This window comes from Gadus macrocephalus, chromosome 14, assembly GCF_031168955.1.
Source record: "Gadus macrocephalus chromosome 14, ASM3116895v1".
In the NCBI taxonomy this organism is placed as follows: domain Eukaryota; kingdom Metazoa; phylum Chordata; class Actinopteri; order Gadiformes; family Gadidae; genus Gadus; species Gadus macrocephalus.
Genome location: NC_082395.1, coordinates 9,118,626 through 9,141,078, shown reverse-complemented (window position 1 = coordinate 9,141,078; position 22,453 = coordinate 9,118,626). Strand labels below are relative to the sequence as shown.

The window sequence follows — 22,453 nt, the reverse complement described above, 5'->3', positions numbered from 1 at the left end:
ATAATTGCACATATATCAGTACGCAATTGCAGTGCCCCATTCCTATTTTTTTTTTAATTAATATTATTATAAAATATGGAACGTGAATCGGACAAAAAAAATCTAAAATCAACCACTCCCAACCTGAACAGCTGAGAGCTGTCAAATTAAATAGACAGATGTAGACCAGTAACGAGGTCTCCAAAAGGTTTTGTCAGCCCCAAGAGGAGCGATAAATTGTCGTCAAACCATAACGACCACACCCCTCACCCCATTTTATAAAAAAAATCTGAAACTTGGTATCTGGGCCTTATTTGAAGTGCTGAATCTTTTTTGCATCAAGGACCCAAGAGGTCCGTCGGAATAGATTTTGCTGTACCATGACAGTTTCAGAAAACCTTAGCCTAAATTACCCCAAATTTATTTTGCATTATTTTGGTTTAGATTTTTAGAAAAAATGGCAAAGTAATGGCAGATTTATTACGATTTATGATTATGCAAATCAGCTGCCATCATGCAGCCAATCCCAAGTACTCAACCATAACGAAGAACTCATGGTTGTCAAAGTTGGTATACGTAAATAAGCCACCCATGAGGAGGTCTCCAAAAAGTTAAGGACGACAGGAGGTGCTCTAACTCGCAATCAAAACTATCTACCCCATTGTTTGAACAACCAAGTCTGCTTCAAAGCGGCCAAGCAACTGGGCATGCTCATTTGCTTAGCTAGCATGTCAGAATGCTCACGGAACATTGCACACACAACATCACTTGCCTCAGGCAAACAAACATTTTCTTCAGCAAATTCAAATGCGGCTTCATGTCTAATATTCTATTGCTTTTTACTTTGAACAACAAAAGAAAGGCTCACTTCCGAGTTTCTGAATGGTTAAAGGGGACCTATTATGCTTTTTTGACTTTTATGACCTATAAACGTTGTTATAAGTCATTATAACGTTTCTAAATCATAAAAGTCGAAAAAGCATAATAGGTCCCCTTTAACAAACAGAAGGAATAAAAACTGCAATCCATACCTTGTGAAAGTGAATGACAGGTTCAGAGTGGATCCGGATGAGCTGCAGGCATGATCTATAACCCTGGAAGAGTTGCGCAAAGAGCCTGAGGAAGACAGCTCTCACCTCCTTATCCTGGAAATAACAGCCACACCGACAAACACACACAGTCATCCACAAGCTATGACACAAACGCTAACTCTGATAAGGGGAATCAACCACAAAGTGAGTCTTTAATAGGATTTACAGTCATGACTTATTGCCAACAGCAACACCTGCCAGCATTGACAGTACCGCAAATCAAACAGTTGACCAGGGCTCCAGCAAGGCAGAGGCAGCATGCTTGTGTGATTGTGATGGGGAGGACACTGGGGGCTCAGAGTCACCATGGAGACAAGAACCAGTGGAGGTGGAGGGTGTGGGTGATGTGTTGGCACTCACCAATAGTTTGAGGTTGGACAGAGCAGTGCGGGGTGGGGGGAATGCATTGTCTGCTATCTCCAGATCTGGGTGCAATACCTTCAGAGAGTCAAAACACACAAAAAAGATCATGAGTTGGTGTTTTACAAATGATCAAAAGGGAGAAACGGCGGGAGAAAAGTATTAAATAGTTTTTGACGACGTGACGCTGTTGTGTATGTATGGGATCACAAATTCCATAACAGCAGAAAGAAAATACAGTATGCAATCCATTTGGATCACAAGACCCCATGGTGAATTGTTGTAAGGAGACGTATGCGAAGCACAGATACCCCTTACTCCCATGCTTGCCACACACTCTTTGCCTTTATATATATTTATGCTAGTGCTGTCAAGCGATTAAAATATTTAATCGCATCAATGTCATAGTTAACTCGCGATTAATCGCACATTTTTTCTATTCTAAATATCCCCTGATTTCGTGCTGCTAACCTTTTAGTGAGATCAGAGAGTGTTGAGAAGGACAGTAAGAAGAGAGACCCGCAGTGAATTCAACCCGGTCCACTTGACATCGGGTAGGTGCATGACAGTGGTAGGCCTACCGTTAAACTTCAATAGCCCAGGCTTTTATTTGTTTCAATCACTGAACTTTCGAACAAAACTCTTGCACAGCAAAGATGGGAAATACAATAACATTTATTATTTAAACCAGTATGAATATTCCTACACAGTGTGACACACACACACACACACACACACACACACACACACACACACACACACACACACACACACACACACACACACACACACACACACACACACACACACACACACACACACACACAATGGCGGAGTGGTAATCGGGTGAGTCGGGAGAATTCCCGGTGAGCCGGTAACGTTTCAGGGATGTCGGGCTGATAACTGCGGGATAACTATATTGCATTTATAAAAGATCCTTGCAGCGCCGTCCGGCAGCCTGAGCTGTGCTCCCGCATCCTCTCATTCAGACGCAACAAACTGTCAACGTCGCAACCATGTCGATTTTGTCTAGAGGAGAATAACTGAGCGGCCCCTCCCGAAGAGGTAAAGCCCAGGTGGGCCTTGAACTGCGATTGGTCTGAAAGACGTAACAGCATTGAACTCTCGTGCAGGCTCGAACAGAGTGACACACAAACACACACTTTTAAGGAGTTTTTCTTTCGCTCCGTATCCTTGCTTGCCCCAACAAGTTGTGCGGCGTGCTTGTTGTTTTGTTTCCGGTGTTGCTAGATCCGGTATGGTGTTGTAGTTTTTCTAACGTGTCTAGTTATTGCTAGACAGCAGGTGAAAAAACGACAACGTTTGCCAAGCCAAAAGAGCGTTAATCGCGCGATAAAGAAATTAACGCCGTTAAAATTAGGGATGCACGATCCGCTTTTTTCACCTCCGATACCGATACCGATATCTGAGGTTTAGTATCGGCCGATACCGATCCGATACCGATATAGAAAAACAGCGCGAAATTATGGCTACAAACTAAGTTTCATTGAGGGGAAAAGACTGGTATCATGAGACTTGACTTAAACATTTCCTATTTAAAAAAATAAATAAAAATAAACAGATGTAAATTAACTGAATTACTTATTTATTAAATAATTATGCACCAGTACAACAATTGTAATCATAAATATATATTGTGACTGGTTCAGTCAGTGCAAACGGATTCAAAATACAATGTAAAACAAAATAAATAACATAATAATAATTTATATAGTTTAGTGCAAATAAACAAAAGCATCTGAACAAAACAATAGCTTCTCTAGCTTGGTAAAAAATAACAATAGCTTCTCTAGCTTGGTAAACATTAAAAAAAAAAACAGAGGTAGGCCTGGTAAACAAAACAATAGCTTCTCTAGCTTGGTAAAACAAATACAAAAAAACAGAGGTAGTCTTGGTAAACAGAGGTAGGCTTGGTAAACAAAACAATAGCTTCTCTAGCTTGGTAAAAAAAAACAATAGCTTATCTTTATAACGTTTAGTGCAAAAGCATCTGAACAAAACAATAGCTTCTCTAGCTTGTTAAAAAAAAAAATTGAGGTATCAGTGTCAGTGACCTGCTCAAGCAGATTTCTCAAGCTTCTCAAGCTCAGGCTTAAGCATCACTGGCAGGTTCTTGCTTAGGAAAGCAAGCATTTCTGCTCTCTCTGCTGTGAGTCTGTTTCGCTTCACGTCCATGATGGTGGAGACTGTGCTGAAAAGCCTTTCACTTTCAACGCTAGTGCAGGGTGCACTGAGGTATTTTAAGGCAGCAGCAGCAAGGCCAGGAAAGCGCTGGCGGTTGACTCCCCAGTATTTGTATGGGTCATCTGTGATAGGAATTGTTTCCTCTGTAAAATATCCATGCAATTGTACAGCAGTACTAGAGCTGCTTGCTGCACCAGGACCTTTTTCTCGCTCTCCCCGAATTTTGTCAAATTCTTTCATGAAGAAGCTGCTGCTGCTGCTTGGAGTTGCTGCTCCCGCTGTTTCCACTCGGGGGGCCTTTCCTGGTGGCTCCAAAGCCGTTGATGCTCCATCAGCAGTGGTGGTCCTCACATCTTCCTCCAGCTCCTTAGCCAGTGCATCTTTCCCCCGCTTGGCAGAGTCTGCACTGGTGAAAAATCTGAAAAAATAAAGCATGTTGGGTTCAGTTATAAATTCAACAAACTACTACTACTTCTTGAAATGAAAAAAAAAAGCAGCTATCCTTACTTTAAATATGTTATTACTGTATGTAACATCTATAATGTCTGTATAATATTTAATATTTATATGTTCTAGTAAAGTCAAATAATCTTTCTCACAGAGTGAAATAATTTACAAAAAGTTTACAGTCTCACCTGTCCTTGTATCTGGGGTCCAGCAGTTTGGAAAGTACATACAGAGGTTCGTCTTCCACGGTGCTAAAGCGCTTGTCAACAGCTTCTAAGAGCGTCCTTTTCATGGTTTTAATCCCAGAGTCAGCCTCGGTTTCCATGGAGAGGACACGTTTCAGAACGGTGACACTTGGGATAACATCAGCAGTGGAGGATGTGGCTGAGCTCACCTTCCTTGTTAACTCCTCAAACGGTTCTAGACAGTTCATTGTTTTTTCAAGCAAGGCCCACTGGTTTGCCGTGAGTGTTGAGGGCAGGTCATGGTCAGCAGTATAAGCAGACAGTGCTCGTTTCTGTTCCACCAGACTCGCGATCATAAAGTAGGTGCTATTCCACCTGGTTTTGACGTCCTGCTGCAGGCGTTTTGCTTGAAGATTCATCTCAAGCTGGATATCTTGCAGCCGTGAATAAGCAAGCGGGGAATGTTTAAAGTGTCCAACAATCTGTCTCCCACTTGCAACGGCATCACTCACAGCGCGCTGTGATAGCAGTCCCTTGATGACAACGAGATGCAGTGTATGTGCAACGCAGCCTAAACTACGCACCTTCATGTTGTCCATCGCCTTTCGCATGTTGCTTGCGTTGTCCCTCAGAATGACATGGACTTTATCTAAAGGAATTTGCCACTTTCTTTTAGGGTAGCTGCAATCGCGTCACTGGTGTGCGAACCGCGAAAGTTCTTTGCATTTAGCATTGCACTGTGTGGCACGAAACTCTCATCCAGCCAGTGTGCAGTTAAACTCAAAAGTCACACGGGGGAAACGTCAGAGCTCCAGATATCTGTCGTGAAACTCAGAGCTTTGACGTCTTTTACCATCTCCAATATGTGTTTGCACACTTTACCATGCAGTTCAGGTAGAGCCGTCTCTGACAAATATTTTCGGCTTACCATGTTATACCGTGGCTCCAGGTGGCTAATTAGCCGTCGAAATCCTTGGTCTCCAACAACCGACAGCGGTTGCCCATCCATAACAATGAAGTTTAAAATGCTATCTGTGATTCTGGATGCCTGCACACTATTCATGGGAAACTTTTCTCCTCTTTCCTTCATTTCCTTTAAGGTTAGCTGCTTCATGCCGCCTCCTTTTTGACTATTCTGTTCCATGAACTCAGAGTGCTCTTTCACGTGAAATTTTTGGAGGTGCTTTATAAGGTTTGTGGTATTAAAGCTAGAAGGTTTAGTACCACCCCTCGGGACATTTACTTTGCATATGTTGCATGTAGCCGTGGAGCTTGCTGGCTTAGGTAAAGTGAAATAGCTCCAGATAGCAGATCCTTTTGCTCGCTCCATTTTGCAATCACTGTAGGCTCCGCACGGCGTGTTGCTTGTTTATGACGTCACTCACAGCGCACAGCATAGAAACTGAATAGATCAGCCAATAGATAGATAGATACACTTTTATTAATCCCGTGAGAACATTTTCGTGGGAAATTCAATTATCAAAGCAGCAAGGTAGTAGGAATAGGATTCAAGTATGTACATAAACGTACAATTTTTTTTTTATTATTATTATTATTTTTTTTAAATATGGATCGGCCCATTTGTCACCGATACCCGATCTAGAAATGTCTTCAATATCGGTACCGATACCGATACAAATATCGGATCGGTGCATCCCTAGTTAAAATTGGTTTGCGTTAACGCCGTTAATAACGCATTAAACTGACAGCACTAATATATACCTTTATGTAACCATGTGTGTTACATATGTGCACCATGTGTGCACTCCACACACTCAAGGACACCCTAAAGGGATTGGAGATGTATTAGGATATGTCCTTATGTACGTGTTCTATCACAAATTAAAGATTGTATACTATATTTAAGATCTTAAAATCAACAATATCATGAGATATGCAAGCCAAAACATAATTAAGAATGCCAACAACTGTTGTGGCCTTTGTATTCGTGTTCCAGCATTTGCTGTTGCGTTGTGTCTTTTACGTTTCCGTTAATGCGTTTGCGTTTTCCGAATATGCAAAGCGTTATGGATATGCAGTTTGTTCTAAACGTCTCAGACACTTTAGTCCCCAGCATAAATAACCCTCTTGGGCAGTAGATCACAAACTAAAAAGGTATTTTGTTTGGTTGTTTTGAGTTCAACTCGAGGTCGCTATGGCAACAATACAGTCAGGTGTACTTTGTTATTTGCATGTGTAGCATGGGAATATGATATGATCACATGCATGCAGTCACTTGGGAGTGAGCACATGTTGAGATCCCTATTCTCTGTTGCTATATCAGGTCATGTACAATAGTGTTAGTGTGTTAGTGTGTTAGTGTTAGTGTTAGTGTGTTAGTGTGTGTGTGTGTGTGTGTTTGTGTGTGTGTGGCGGGGTAGGTGAAAGGTCAGCACATGATGTGGCGGGGTAGGTGTAAGGGCAACCCCACAACATACCTTCCCTGGTACCATTGTCACTTGACTGGGGTCTAAATTTAGAGGCAACACTGTCATTCACCTCCTATATGATGGCAGTGTGTGTGTGTGTGTGTGTGTGTGTGTGTGTGTGTGTGTGTGTGTGTGTGTGTGTGTGTGTGTGTGTGTGTGTGTGTGTGTGTGTGTGTGTGTGTGTGTGTGGGTTCATGCTTACCAAGGACAGGGCGGTCTGTGTTTGAGTTAACAAGGGTTCGGGGAGAAGCGACAGATGAATACACTCGGGAATCTTGATTGTCCCTCCGTCCAAGTCAGCAATGATGACATCCAACTGGCCAACACAAAGATACAAAGCATCAGCTGCTTTGGGTTCACTTTTGGGATCACTTCTAGGGAGCAGTGTTGGGAACGTTACTTAAAAAAGTAATTAGTTATAGTGACTCACTATTTGTTCCAAAAATTAACTGAGTTAGTAACTGAATTACTGTATAATAAAAGTAACTAGTTACCAGGGAAAGTAACTATTTGCATTACTGTAAAAAAAGAAAGTTGCTACATCTCAAAGAATTTGGATTTTTCTTGGCCTTAATGTGTTAAATGGTTGAACTGCCCATTCAAGGCCCTGATATACTTCCAACTGAATTTTAATTTGCTTAATTGCAAAGGCTGTGTAACATCTACCGAATACTACAGAAACTGCCAACTTTTCATCGGATTGCTCTGGACTCGCCATTTCTGCTGCTTCATCGAATCTGTTTGGTGTGTGCGTGTGTGTGTGTGTGTGGCGCACGCATCTTGGCTTGTGTGTAACAACACTGGCTCAGATTGGCTACCATGAAACATGACTCTGCCTTAGCCATTCAGAATTGCTTATCTCGTTGTTAACCCACCTGGTCTCCTCACTAGCAGTTTGTGTTTGGAGCCAGGGGTGCGTTCGGATTACGCAGTGTATTCAATCAATTCATAGTAACGCACCGCAATTAACGTACAGTAACGGTAACGGCGTTGTAACTACGGAAATAGTAATTAGTTAGATTACCCGGTTACTGAAAAAATAACGGCGTTGCCTAACGCCGTTCTTTTAAACAGCGTTATTACAAACACTGGGATTGATCTGTTTGGCAACATCACGGCATTTACCGTAAAAGCCGTTCAAGCCTTCCAACTCCTGACTCAACCTGTCATGGAAACTCCAAAGGGGTGTTATCACTTTTGATACAACAACTCAGGAGCTTCTTACTTGGAATAGTGTTTTGATCTTAATGTTTGAGTCGCACAGTGCAAACCGCAAACGTGATTTATCTTGTTTGGGTACATCATGTTAGGTAATGTTGGATATAAGAGAATGTGTAACAGGCTGTTGGTTCATATTGCCCTAGGCCATAAAATGAAATCATACAAAATATGAAAATAATCAAATAATGTACAGTGCAATTTGTTAAACCTACTTCAGATTATATTCAGTAACCCTACAGATCCTACGACACTAGTGCAATGTAAATGATGTTGATCCCATAAAAAAGCTACAATGTTCCATCAGGCAATAAGGTTCCACTCACCAGGTCCTGAATCTCTGTCTGGAACATGGAGTGCACTCCAATAATAAAGGGGGTAGGGGAGCTCAACACCTCCAGTAGCCGCGAAGGTAAGATGGGAATGTAGGGGTAACTAGTTTGGATGAATGGAAAGAGAATATAACAGTACACCATTCATTAATCATGGAATAAAGAACAAACTCATCTAACAACAAAGAATATGTAATCCACATGACTTTTTAAATGCTCACATTAACATTTGCTCAACCAACCAATTGGAGATGAGCATGCCATGGCACGTTGCAACAGACACAAACAATGTTTTTAAATTTCAACAACCAAGATTGACTTGAGTCCTATGCGAAGTGAGTACAGCCCCCGTTACATTCATGCACTTTGTGCCATGATCCGTTAACAAAATATGGACTACACGTAAGAACCAAAACAACGCTCTGTGTGCTTTGTGCCTTAACCTCAGATAAGCTGGAATGAATCTCAACTCATCACCAGGGAACTGCTAGGAGGGTCTAAACAAAGGAAGGCATGGGCAGTATTAAAGGAGAACACAGGTCTGCCTCTCGCTTAAACATTTGTTACCAATATAATTTTTCAAAGTGACTTTTGTGTGCTGACCTTGCCAAATAGCATTTAGCATGATGTGAATGTAAACAATGGCAATAAAGAACTTTTGTCTTTAGGAATCAATGTATGTCGGTAAGTACAGTGTTTGTGGACGGGATAGGGACTTGTGACCATGTGACAGTGTAAAGGTGTACCTCAGTAAGGGACAACTGTACATTTCCACTTCAGAACTAGTACGACATTAAGGGGGGAATTAATCATCTAAAATCAACAGATTCGGTACAAAGGGCATTTGACACCTATTCATTGTACCAATAATGGGGCCAATGGACATTCAAGGACAATGGAACACCATACCTGTATTTGAGAGGGAACATGAGGGCCTCCAGCGCCCGGCTGGCCTCCCCCAGCCGCTGGTAGCTGGTGGAGTGGAACAGCACCTTGTGTTCCGTCAGGACCGCACAAAACAGGCTCAGGACGTTCTGGATCCCTGCAGAACCGAAAGTGAAAGGAGGGTCAGGTTCCGCATGGGAATTTGATCGGTCTAGGGAAAAAGGCGATCACAATTCATGAAAAAAAAAAATTTTGGTGAGTTAATATGTAAGCTGTATTGGTAGCTGTGTCCAAAGGTCCAAACGTGCCCCTTGCATTATCCACAAAACCACACCTTTATACATTTAGATTAACCGAACATAAAACATGCTATAGGTCCATCTACCCCTTAGCAAACCTTTGCCAAGGTTTCTCCTTGCCATGAAATTGTAACTACCGGTACATGAATAGGACTTCATGAAGCTGCGTCGGGAGACACAACGTCACCAAACAACAGGATATTAGGGACTTCTATATTGTATAATTAATAGTATGCTAAATACCAATGTGACAGTCCGGATAAACTCTACTATGAGAGTTCCTGTTATTGTTTCCTATCAAGGACCTGACAGAGCTATTTATCACAAACACTGGATTGATAAAAGGAGGAACACTGGCAGACGTATTCCTCACTGGGACTGCATTTCTGCCCGTCTGGCTCAAGATTTTTTTGTCGCAACAACTGTAAACAGGAAACCGAAGATCGCCTGAACAGAATGAAAAAATTATTAAAAAAGGATGATAAACAGTAGATGAACCAAACTGTGTTAAATCATAGCTCAATTATACATACACACTACGGTTATGCTAACACCTTGAACGTCAGGTGCCCAAGCTAAGAGACAATGCGACATTGTAGGATATACTGTCTAAATATTGCACATATGTTCCCGTGTGCTTTTACACCATGGCATCAAAGCTCACCGCTTTTTTTGAACCTCAAGTGTTTACTTATCCGTATGGAAACAGCCCGGAATTTCCTAGCTTGGAAATACAAATAAAAAAAAGGGAAAGAAAGACGGTAACAGTTCCAGACAACACAAGAAGAGACCAAAGCAGAAAACACCAAACAGCCTAGCCTATTGACGGCCCCTTCCTTCGTCCCCCCGGGGGCTGCGTTTCCTGCGCTGTGCGGCATGTAACACACATTCCTCTACGGTGACGCTGACGAGGACTACGTGGACCCCACACGTGTCCCTCTGCCAGCCTTCATCTCCGCACACACACACACTCGTGCGCGTACACACACACACACACACACACACACACACACACCTTATATGGGCAGAGCATGAATTCGGGGGGGCCTGAGCACATTGACGTGAAGAGGAAGGCTTCCTGATGGATAATCACTGTGTAAATGGCCAGGAAGATGAATAAGAGCTGATGGTATGTCAGGTGAAATACTGACAATGCTGAGCACTAAACAGCTTTGTGAAAACAGGACCTGGTGCAATGGACAATATTAGTCCAGCCCGTGGATTAATAAATAGTGCTTTTGTCTTAGCATTGTATATTGAGTATACACAATACCCCCCCCCCACTCAAATGCCAAACAAAGCATTTAAAAGGGCTCCCCAACACACCTTGACATTGTCAACGAAAGTTCAGCTTGATCCACGAGTCTGGACATATTGTACATTTATGCTCCCCAAACGAGAAACTCATGACACTTTCAGACTAACACGCTTTGTAAGATCAGGGAGGTAACGAGGAGGCCCACGCAAATGGGTCTTCTCTTGCGGCTGAATGCCATTGTGAAATATGGCTAGAAAGCAAAAGCAATTCCTTGAAAGATTTAATAAACAAAACAACATCCATTATTTCCTACGCAAACCTAATGTAACATCCAGAGAGGTGAACTAGTCCACCAGGGGCGATGACGCATATAAGAGTCCATATTTCAGACACACAAGTTTTGGACTATGATTTGTGGTCTACTCCTAGATATTTGTCAAACGAGTTGGACGAAAAACAGGCTTGCGAGGACTGACACAGACCAGGGTTTGGTCTGTGTCCCTTCAGCAGGGTGAAGGGGAGGACAACTGACGCTCTAGACATCCACATGATCCCTGGACAGCATATAAGTTGGTGAAGTAGGACCGACCAGCGAAAATCTAAGAAATAGCAAGTGATAAATGAGATCGGATTCCACTGAACGCTATGAGGTAAGCATATTGGTGTTTGACTATTGATTTTTGTTTTGACATTGAAAATAAATTTGGGTTGAAAATACTATATAAAGTGGAACAATATTGAATCAACGTGAAAAATACTCAGAATCTAGCCTTTGAGAGCAAGGCAAACAAAAGAGGTAAACATTACGACAGACTGCAAAGCAGGATTGGAGTAAAAGGCATGATAAATACCATGTGGCATTTTGAGAAGCCTCTTGAACTTTACCACCGTCACTAGTCAGTAAGCTTATGTACTACGGTAATACAACACTTTGAGAGTTGTTATTATTGAGAGTTGTTATTATTATATTTATATTTATTATTTTTGTATTGTTTGACTTCATCATGGATAGATACAGGTATTTCTTAAGTGATTCTCACTGTAAAGGTGGCGACATACCAGGCCGACTGCCCGATTCGCGTCGGTAAATGAAGTCGGGCTATTAATCTGGCCGACTCGATCAACCGAAATGGGAAGTACACACCTACACGATTACAGCTGCTGCCGTACGTTGTGTTGGCGCTAGATGTAATGTCTCCAAAACAACAGGCGGCGCTAATCTGTATTGTGGTCCAAAAAAACAAAAACGAAATACCAGGTCCTCTCTCTAGACCAAAACGAGAGCACGCGGTCATCACCAGGCACTGCTGTCAAACAATGGATGATGTTGATACGAAGATACTGGCCTTGTCAGCTCTCGCGCTTTTTCTTTTGGAAGAAGAAAGTCGCAAGCGAAAAATAAGGAGAAAAGTTAGACGCACTAAGTGGGTAACAGCAAGGGCCAAAGAGATCAGGGATGAACTACGTACTCATTTCATGTCCGAACATAGTGCAGTGCCTTTTCAATGGGGCAAGATATAAGACAGTCTGACTGTGTGTAAAAGAGGATAATTTGCTGGGTTTCAACTGTGATTATTCAGAACGATCAATAAAAATCATATAAATCATAATTGCCTCATGTAGCATCATCACTGCTAAGTCACCACATTAGCGTCATAGATGTTGGAAACATGCCGCCTAGTTCAAAAGGTAATGTACTCATAAATCGGCATTTGACAGTAGTGACATTTCTTGCCAAACAATGCGTTGAGAGTGTGTCGACATCGTCTTCTCTTTCACTGTTTATCGGATGAAAGACTGAACGACTCTAATGGCCGATTACACATGTTGAATCGACTGAAAAGAAAGCAGACGTGGCCGATTTCACCGTACACACCAAAGAGACTCATGTCACCGACCACTCAAGTCTCGGCCCGTTGTGTCGCCGCCTTAAGGGAATTATGGGGGTCAACCATGGCAGGAGTCTATGCACTCGTGGTATTGCAAGACGGTTTGGAACAAAGTCCACCAAATTTCATTCATTACTGCGGTCGTAGTATTAGCAGTAGCAGTTGTAGTAGTAATAATATTAGTAGCATGATGCAGTAGCTTGGTAAAGTAGTTTGGTTTGGATGTCCTTCCCTGAGAAATTGATCGGTAACAAGCACGTGAACATATTGTGAATGACTGGTTAATACTTTTTGAGTGTGTGTCCGACAGCATCGGGTCTAGACTCTTCGAGGAGGGGTGGGGTGCCTCAGGAGAGGCATGGCCCAACACTGGACATTTGCAGAGGAGTGCGTAAAAACGATCGAGATTCAAAAATGATAATTTAAAGAAATGGCTGTTATTGATAATCGGACAAATGACAAATATCTGTGCTTTCCTGTGTTTTGGTTTGTCCAAGATACTGTCTCAAACCTAGATAATGGCTGGTAAGCAGCCAAATGTGATGGGCTGACCAATTGAAACAGTTTGTTATTCAGCTGGGGGCGTATGTGCCAGCCCAGGTCTCCCCTGTGGACATGTCCCTGGCGTCCGGTGAGCCCTGACTGTTGGACCCACCTAGCTGCTGGAAGAGCAGGGCCACACTCTTGCTGGTAACAGGCAGGCTGTCATTCAGAGGGGTCTGGATGAGCTGCCGATCCCCAGCTCCCAGGGAAAACAGCTTCTGTTTGACCAACACACAACGCCGGAAGCAGGGTTTAGACAGGGAAATACAGCAAAGCTAGTAGGAGGCATAATTCACAACCCAATACGATATTCCTGAACTACAGAAGGCCAGTACTGATATAACAGAATATTAATTACTCGCAACCATGACGACAACCATGTGGTTGTTTTCTCATTCAAACAAGTCAACATGCGTCGGAAATATATATTTAATGAAATAGAACAGAAAAACGCCTAGAAAACGAGGTGTTAATATCAGTCATTAAGGTCACAACCTCTATTGATATTACACATTTAGGCCAATCAGTGCAACCTCAATGAATAAGGCCTGCAATTGTTTTGTAATTAGGGCCTAGCAGAAACATGCTGTAATGTAGTTAAACTTACAACACAGCCCAGCCTCTTGAACTGTAAAGGTGGCGCATTTCAAATTGGCAGCCTTGAAATAAACTCCCTGAATAAAACCAAAACTTGAGTATCTTGAGAACAACAGTACGAACATAAAAACTTACCTTCATTGTATATATTATATAAAAATAAGTTATTTTTTTAAAAGATGGGACTTCCAGTAGCATCTTTCCCAATTCCACCTTTGAAATGAGAGTTGAACCATCGCCTTGAGTATAGTCCAAGTGTTGCTTACCTGGGATCCACCAGCCACTGGAACCTGGAAGATAAACAGGTTGGCCACCAGACCCTCCAAGGGGAAACTCAGGCTGTCGATGTACACCGTGTAGATCAGACCCAGACAGCCCTGGGAGGGGACGACAAACATACAATACATTTTATTGACGAACCACAATATTAACCTCATGAAAAACTCCCACAACCAACTTGGGGTCTCATTGTTTTACCCATCTGGTCTTCACCAAGGTATATCATGTATTTGCACTGTGTGTGTGTGTGTGTGTGTGTGTGTGTGTGTGTGTGTGTGTGTGTGTGTGTGTGTGTGTGTGTGTGTGTGTGTGTGTGTGTGTGTGTGTGTGTGTCTTTAAGAGAATAGCGAGCCGGTGTGTGATTAAAAGAAGCCCAATAGTGCGGGAAAAACAGCCCAATCTGGCACCACTGCCTGAACGTCCTCCAAAAGTAGGCCAATCTGGCCGGAAAAGCATCCCAATCTGGCAACACTGCCGAACGTCCTCATTCTCCAGCGTCAACGTTAATCAATGAGACCAACTGACAACGAAGCCGGTATGAAACTAAAACTGTGATTCTGATTAAAGTTTAAATGATAAAATGGTTTGAACGAAGACAAAATTGAATTGATTTAGTTACGTCTTAAACAGTTGAAGTACCAGAGGACCGGCTCCGCCGTCCTACCATTGACTCCCGTGTTAAAAAAAAGATAGTATTTTAAAAGTAGAATATCTTAAATAGTATAAAACATTGTAAGAATCTGAAAAGTCTGAAAAGTCTATTCTGAACATTTAAAAATTTGAATGGAGTCTCTAGTTGAAAAATTGAGGAAGGAGCTAGGTCCCAAAGTTTGTAGAGAATAAGAAAGAAAGAAAGAAAGAAAGAAAGAAAGAAAGAAAGAAAGAAAGAAAGAAAGAAAGAAAGAAAGAAAGAAAGAAAGAAAGAAAGAAAGAAAGAAAGAAAGAAAGAATAAAACTTATGAACAATAGTGGAGTGCTGCTTGCAGCACTCACCTAATTATTGTCAAGTGCTTACTGTTCGTCACTGTACTTTTAACGATGGGTACATATAACTGTTGAAAATAGTCCCCTTGAATTTCCATATAAGGAATATTAACTATCAGGCTTCTACTTCTTTCTGCAATGTGTCCAATGGTTGGATGTGTAATACCTCAACAAAAACATGACACATGACTCCAATTCGTCCATCAAACGACATTATTGGGCAGAATACAGGCCATTTCTTCAAACAATGTACTTATATAACAATAATAAAAAAAATAAACTCCATAAAAAAACCTACATAGTTTATAATATCAAATAGTTTGCTTTCTTTTTATAATAGGGGGAAATTTGTCCAACATTTCCATGTTTAAGTAGTTAAATATGTGACCTGATTCTGAATCGTGTCATATACAAGAATCCTTGATGCGCTACAGATGCAGCTAGCACAAACACACCAACTATGCTCAGCCATTTCTGGCATAACTGTAACATCTAGTCAGGGATAATCTCAAACATTCGCATTAGACAAAATAAGTAACACAAGAGGAAACATTTGCCAGACGATTGAAGAGATATGCCAACAATGTGATGTATTGCATTGGAACGACAGAGGGGGGGGGAAACTATGTTTTAATCAACCTTTAATGAGGTGGGGTCCTCTTACCCGGAATATTTCTGGAAAATCCAGCCTGGAGACAAGGATGAGACTTTTTGGTGCAAATACTTGAGCCGGCTGAACCATGCCATCTTCCTCTTCGTCTTCATCCCCATCCCCATCGATTGCCTTTGACCCCTGTGCAAAAATCAAAATCAAAAAAAGCTTTGATTGTAGGGATGGTAACACAGTGTCATGGAAAGTAGCCCACGTTTCAACATTAATACCTTAACCAACAGTCCATTCATTATACACATTCCTGGCATACATGCCTACTGTCTCAGTCTGGTTCAAATTGCCTCTGCTGTGGATCCACAAGCCTTGTCTGGCACACCAAAGATACCTACCCCCTAGGGCTCATTACTCGCAGAAGCCCTTATCACAATCAGTATATTTCTTCAGGCAATGAAAATATGCCATGGGGGCTTCGCAACGTCACGGAACCAAATTGCACAGGATCAGAATATCCCCATTCAGACGGGACTCCACCTTCACCATTATTCTTAGGATTTTGTTGAATTATGAGAGAAAATACATTCCTCTACCACACGTCTGAGCTCTCTGGAATCCGCTTTGGTAGATTAGGACATTGTTTGTTTTAGAGGAGAGAGAGCCAACTTAATCAGCCTCCTCACGTTTTCTCATTAAAGTTGGAACTACGTGCTGAATCACTGGATGATTTTGGGTGCTTATTCTATTTATTTTTACACAGATACCAGTAAGGGAGAGGGCTAGATTTAGCTCTTCAATACACACCAGTATAGGGGGTAAGGCCTTTGTTTAGAGAGAGCATCGTGTCACATAAAGGGTATTTGGTTCGATCATTGCATTATTGTGTTAAACATTCTAACCAACCCCCTTCGACCCATGTGTCCTTTTTGAGAGATCCTTCTGTTTTTACTTTTACTTTGTTTTATTACATTACTTTGTAGTGCAAAGAGGATCAGGCAATGTTTTAAATAAAGTCAAATCAGCCTCAATATAATAGGATTTACAATACAATGAACTTTCCCTCCATTCCCCCAGGGGAATATAACAAACAAATTCAAGTTTCAGTGGCAAAATGACCAGATTCCTGAGTAACTTTCAATCTGCAATGAAGCAACAAAAGTGGCCAGAGAGAAGAATAAAAGTTAGCAATTGGTCAGTTGTTTATGTTAACCATTTGACATTTCGTTTTTTTCAGCTATGGAAAGATCCCCGCGTGGGGGCAAACAGTGGAATGGTCTCTTAATTTGAGTGATACACACAAGAACTGAATTGAAGTGATAAACATTTTCACAAAATGGTCAAGTTTATTGTTGACTCCTACCATTCCATCAAAACCATTCAATGTCTTGTGGCATGTGTAATCCAAAATATAATATACCCATATACCCCAAGAGACCAAATTAACTGAAACAAAACAAAATGTAGAACCACAACAAAAATCACTAACAAAAATGACCACAACAAAAATAACCATAACACAAAGAACAAACAGAAAATACAATTGGTGTTGTTCAACTAGTCCCGTTGTTCCAAAAGGAGCACAATTTAACAGACACTACGCAAGGGTCACAGAATCTTTATGAATTTGACAATGAAAATTGAGCCGCTAGCATTTGGTGAACCATAATGACAAGGTAACCGGTCAAAATGATTGAACCCAAAAACCAAATGATTTTGGTTTAAAACATGGTAATTTGTCTTATATGACCTTGAACATAGTAATCTATGCCATTTAACCACTGTTACTGAAATAAGTCCCCAATTTAGAGAAAAAATGGGTAAAATCCTATGGTGTGTGTGGATGGTGTAGGTCCGACTGAGCAGCGCTTTATTTAATGTTTGTGTCCGAGTGAGGGTCAGGCTTCCCGGACTCCTATAATAAAATGCTACGGTGGGTGGCTGATTTCATATACAACATTGCATATTATAACGTAACGTTACACAACGACGGTATTAAGAGTATCACAAAGTCGGCACGGGTCGTAAACATAGGGATAACACACACCCCCTCTTTCCTAAAACTCTTCTTTATCACAGTGTTCGAATTCCATCTGAAACAGTGGGCTCCCTGGCTCTTCAAAGGGGCATTGAACGCAAAATCGGAAATATGACCTCAACGTTGTAAACTACGCCATTGTTTTTGCCAGTCTCTTCTTACCAGTTTCTGAACATTGTACCCTGCTCCGTACAGAGGTGGCGTTCTTTATTATGAAGTTGTAATCCATTTAAGTATACTCTTTGACGTCACGAAAAAGGCACACTTCCTGGGCAGTGGTTGGTGTTGATGTTTTCGTCGGAGAGAGGGTTAGACTTCTTGGACACTTACAGTATAAAGCCAAAGTGTGTGTGGATGTTTCAAGCTCTGTCTTGGCAGTGGTTGATGTTGATGGTGGTGTCTGAGAGAGGGTTATAATTCTTGGACACTTATAGTTTAACGCCACATGGTGAGCTGATGTCTGGGGCCCGTTCTGGGCATCAGTTTATTTAGATGTTTCACATCTGAGAGAGGATTATGCTTCCCGGAAACTAATAGTGTAACGCCATAGTGCAAAGCACATTTCATATTCAAGATTGTGGGGGTGTGCGTTATAACGATTTTAGATTGTGTGACCGATTAATGTCTGCACGATCTGCCACCACCTCCCTTTACAGAGAGATTGTAAGCATCGTGCTACGGTGTACAATCCATCAGTTAAAGTTCTATGGCTCATACACACACATCCAGAGTATTTTTCTCAGCCAAATGTTAAATCACAGTTTCTTCAATAAGGGTTAGTAGCTATTTTTGGTATCTGCGCCCGTGTGTAAACGTTAGATACATTTATAGCGTTACAAAGTTTTCCCCAATCTAAGTCGTTAGTTGTAGATCTTTTAACAATGGTAAATGGCCTATTGAAGCGTAATGCAATGGATGAAGGCCTATACGAATGTGCTTGCTTTTTACCTGTAGATTTACTTCAGCCTCAAAGAAAGTGAGACAGGAGCAGTAGTGTCTGTCAGATTCGATATCAGTCAGCACAACTGTGAAGAACGTGGGTGCTCTCCTCTCCCTGGATAGCCTCCAACCTCCTGGCTGGCAGAACTGCAAAAAAAAACACAATATACATTGCATCAGAAATGTGTGAAAGACAAAATCCAACACAAGCACACACGCAGTTAGAGGCTGAAGGGAGGTCGCAGGCAGGTCAACTCAACGTTGTGAACAAAGGCATTTTTAAACAGGGATAAACAAATCCCTATAGGGTATTCCACCAGTTAGAGTTAAAAACTAATATGTGAGCTAGCATACTACTGATGACACGATGAGGCATGTTGACAGGATGTCCTGTTTCAGTGGTCTAGCTACTGCGTCCGGCCATCACAATGGGAAATACCACATAATTGTTTTCCTTGAACTCATCAAGCATAAGACCATTCCATAGTGTCTGATGAATAGAGCCAACTATCATGTCTGTGCACAAGCAAAAGACTTGCCATTACAAGAGCAATGGAAAAGTACTGTATTTTTCATGGGCCCGAAAGACAATGATAATCAAATACACAGCTGGATCAATAAAAAGAGAGAGAGACCAGAAAGACTTTGTGCCAGTAATAATTGAAAGGGATCAAAAGTCCATTTTAGGTCAAGTGATGGTCATCATGCAGTTGAATCCCAAATTGTCATAATAGCTGAAGATGGCTGCGATCTGGATGGCTTCTAAATCCTGTAGTACTGTATATTCAAATATATTAGGAATTAGGGCCCGACCGATTTATCGGCCTGCCGATTTAATCGGCCGATTATAGCCTTTTTGAAAATAATCGGCATCGGCCAAAAAGACGCAGATTACAACCGATTTTTTTTATTTATTTTTTTTATAAATGTTATTGCGATTAGTATCCTGCAGATTGCGCTCCTACTCGCCTTGCTAACTAACAACTTTAGCTGGAGTAAAAAAGAGGAGATTGAATTTTACCGTGCAACATGAAAGCACGCTCGCTCAGGCAGCTGCGCGCTCACCTCACCAATGTACACAAGACGCGTTGTTTGAGCATGTTGTGCCTGTTTTTCTTTAGGTCCCAGGCCATGTTAATTTGTTATACTGTAGACTCTAACGGTGAGACCATACTGCTCAGCACGCACGTGTTAGTCACTGCTCACGAGCGCAGCACATTGGGAGTTAGTTATTTATTTTACATTTTACATTACACTCATTTTTGACTGTAAATGTATTCTAAAACACTCAAAGGTTCTGCATTCAATTCACATAGTCGTCAAAAGTGTTTAAAGTATATTTAAGGTATCAAAAACTACGTTTTATATGTTTTTTTTTTTGTTGTTTTTTTTAATCGGCCGATTAAATCAATATCGGTCGGGCCCTATTAGGAATGTACACATAAGCCTAAAATATTCAATCATTCAATCTCATTTAATGAGAATATTGAAAAACACTGACTCATGTGCAGCTTCTAGAGAAATAATATCAGCACATGTAATGTGTCTAGCCAGAACTGTATCCCTTTATCAACATAGATACTGATTGGATGTGCTTCTAGCCCACTAGTTACAGTAGGTTGCTAGTAAGTTGCAGTATAAAACTGAAAAAAAAAAAAAAAGGGGGCCTGGTCATTTGTGAAACTACACTAACCGAACAAAAGGATATTTGTTTACTTTGTTACAAAAAAAAGAGAAGGGTTCAAGGTAAGAAAACTGGTGATATCAAGTGATACATCACATACACCTAAAGGCTAGTTAAAGACTGGAGTCCAACCCAGATTAGTACTGTTTTGTCCCCTATGGAATGTCCTCAGGGAGATCAAAGAAAGCAGAAATAGAAATAACACAAGTATGGCGCACTCAGTAAGAAATTGGCAACAGAATGACTTCTATCAAAAACCCTTTATAAAAACAGGGGAAATCACAGAGGCGTAATTGCCTGTCTGTGTCAGTTTTCCTGTGTGTGCAAGTGAGCCAAAAAAAAAAAAAACATGAGCAAGCAAAGATTCATTTTTATGGTTAATAGACCCTTTTGATCATTGTAGGACAAACACAGGTGAATCTAGAAAATAGTAATTGCATGTTTCATGGTCCATGTCCATGTTCCATGAGTAGCACGCACCATGTAGCATACTGTCCTTCCATCCACTAGAAATTATTCGGCTTCTGGTCTAATCAGACATATATTTGTGACAATAACCATTCCCAACTGATTTGAATATAAAATATGGAAGATTTGGGATATAAAAGGTTGAATTATGTAATCAATGTCCCCTGCAATAAATAAGATGATATTACAGATAAATTACATTAAGATGCATACTTCTTGATGAAAATGTATTTATATGGACTCCTTTATACATTTATATTGCCTTTTAATTCATTGCAATTCAATCAATTTCAGAATTTGTTTCACAGCCATTTTTATTTATTCTATGTATTCAAAATTGAAGAAAATACTTGGCCTATTAAATAACATCCTCAAACAAAGGGCTAGATGTTTTTCCTAGGAGACATTTAACTTTTTGTGTCAGGAAAGAAAGAGGTGAGAAATATTTGAAGGCTAGAAGTGACTACAGACAAAACGGCAAAAGCAACAGTCTTTCGAAAAGAGCAGGCCGCTGCAGTCTGCCAAACAGTAATACGTGTTTTTAAAAGCCAGTCTATCAATGTGCTTTAGTAGTAACAAGCTATGCTGCCACTGGCGCGTGCGGTTGGTCTCCCGCTACGTACACTTGTTGCCAGAAAAGCATTTGATTGAGGTATTCAGCTGGGTAGACCTCCAGAGAGCACAAGTTCAAGTAGCATAGCCGTACAGAATACTACCAGAGGCTTCCGTGGCAGCTGAAAGAACAAACTCCTATTGAGTTGCTAAATGCCATCCTATACCGATGAATTGCGGTGCAACAGGTGCTGGGCTTCGCGTATTGACATTGATATTGCAAAAGCACCTACAGAAAGTTGACACAGATAAGCACGCCCCGTCAAGCACGTACACTGAAATGCACATGCACGGACAACACACACACACACACACACACACACACACACACACACACACACACAGACAGCTGAGTCATATTGGAGTTAAAGAAAGTGCTACCTCTAAATTTAGATCCCAGTCAAGTGACAATGGCACCAGGGAAGGTATGTCGGGGGTGTCCTGATATCCATGGCCTATTGGGATGGGCGTGCCTGTGACATATCACTGCTCTGCAACCAATCTTGCCTCATCATGTGCTTTGGTGAGGCCTGATTCCCCTACACCGACCTTGCTATCCACTGTCTACGTGTGACACAAGACACGCTGCCTGACCGGTGAGGAATCACAACAGGGAAGCATAGGAGGGGGCAAGGGTAGACAAACCTCTATTAAAGCCAGTCCATGGCTCCATTGGCCAAGGCTGTGTAATTATACATGCATTGCCGTTAGACTTGGAACATTTAGAATTGACCCACGATGCGCACACGCACACACACACAAACACACAAACACACACACTCCTCCAAGAATACGCATCATAAAAGTCTCTTCTTAGTACCATTATAATTCCTAGAAATTAGCATAAAGTCATTGGTGGAAAACAAAGGGCATACTTTATTCTTTAGCTAGGAGCAATATCTTTTAATTGGTGCAGTGCTGCAAAAGCATTTTTCAAACGCAACCATGGACTTTTTTTGGTTTCAATATGTTGAGGCAACCATGCCTATCTATCAATTTCAGTCGAAACTACACATTTTCTTGGGAGTTGATTGGCTAAAACAAGAAGTTTTGTTAGAATTCACAAATGCAAAACATTGCACATAGCCTGATGAAACTTGTGAATGCACCACATCTCTTCAATCATTG

The 22,453-nt window shown here is 41.3% G+C and overlaps 1 protein-coding gene across 6 annotated transcripts in view; it reads right to left on the bottom strand.

Annotated features, from left to right (window-relative positions):
- Positions 1-22,453, bottom strand: part of sbf2 (SET binding factor 2) — a 97,650-nt gene that overhangs the window by 53,476 nt on the left and 21,721 nt on the right. For all 6 annotated transcript variants that reach the window (XM_060071543.1, XM_060071546.1, XM_060071542.1 and 3 more), the window contains exons 3-11: positions 18,571-18,708; positions 15,645-15,773; positions 13,984-14,094; positions 13,233-13,338; positions 9,156-9,288; positions 8,241-8,349; positions 6,899-7,012; positions 1,431-1,508; positions 1,011-1,124 (exon numbers count right to left, since the gene is read on the bottom strand). In XM_060071543.1, the coding sequence (XP_059927526.1) occupies positions 1,011-1,124; positions 1,431-1,508; positions 6,899-7,012; positions 8,241-8,349; positions 9,156-9,288; positions 13,233-13,338; positions 13,984-14,094; positions 15,645-15,773; positions 18,571-18,708 (1,032 nt within the window). The remainder of the gene's footprint in view (positions 1-1,010; positions 1,125-1,430; positions 1,509-6,898; positions 7,013-8,240; positions 8,350-9,155; positions 9,289-13,232; positions 13,339-13,983; positions 14,095-15,644; positions 15,774-18,570; positions 18,709-22,453) is intronic.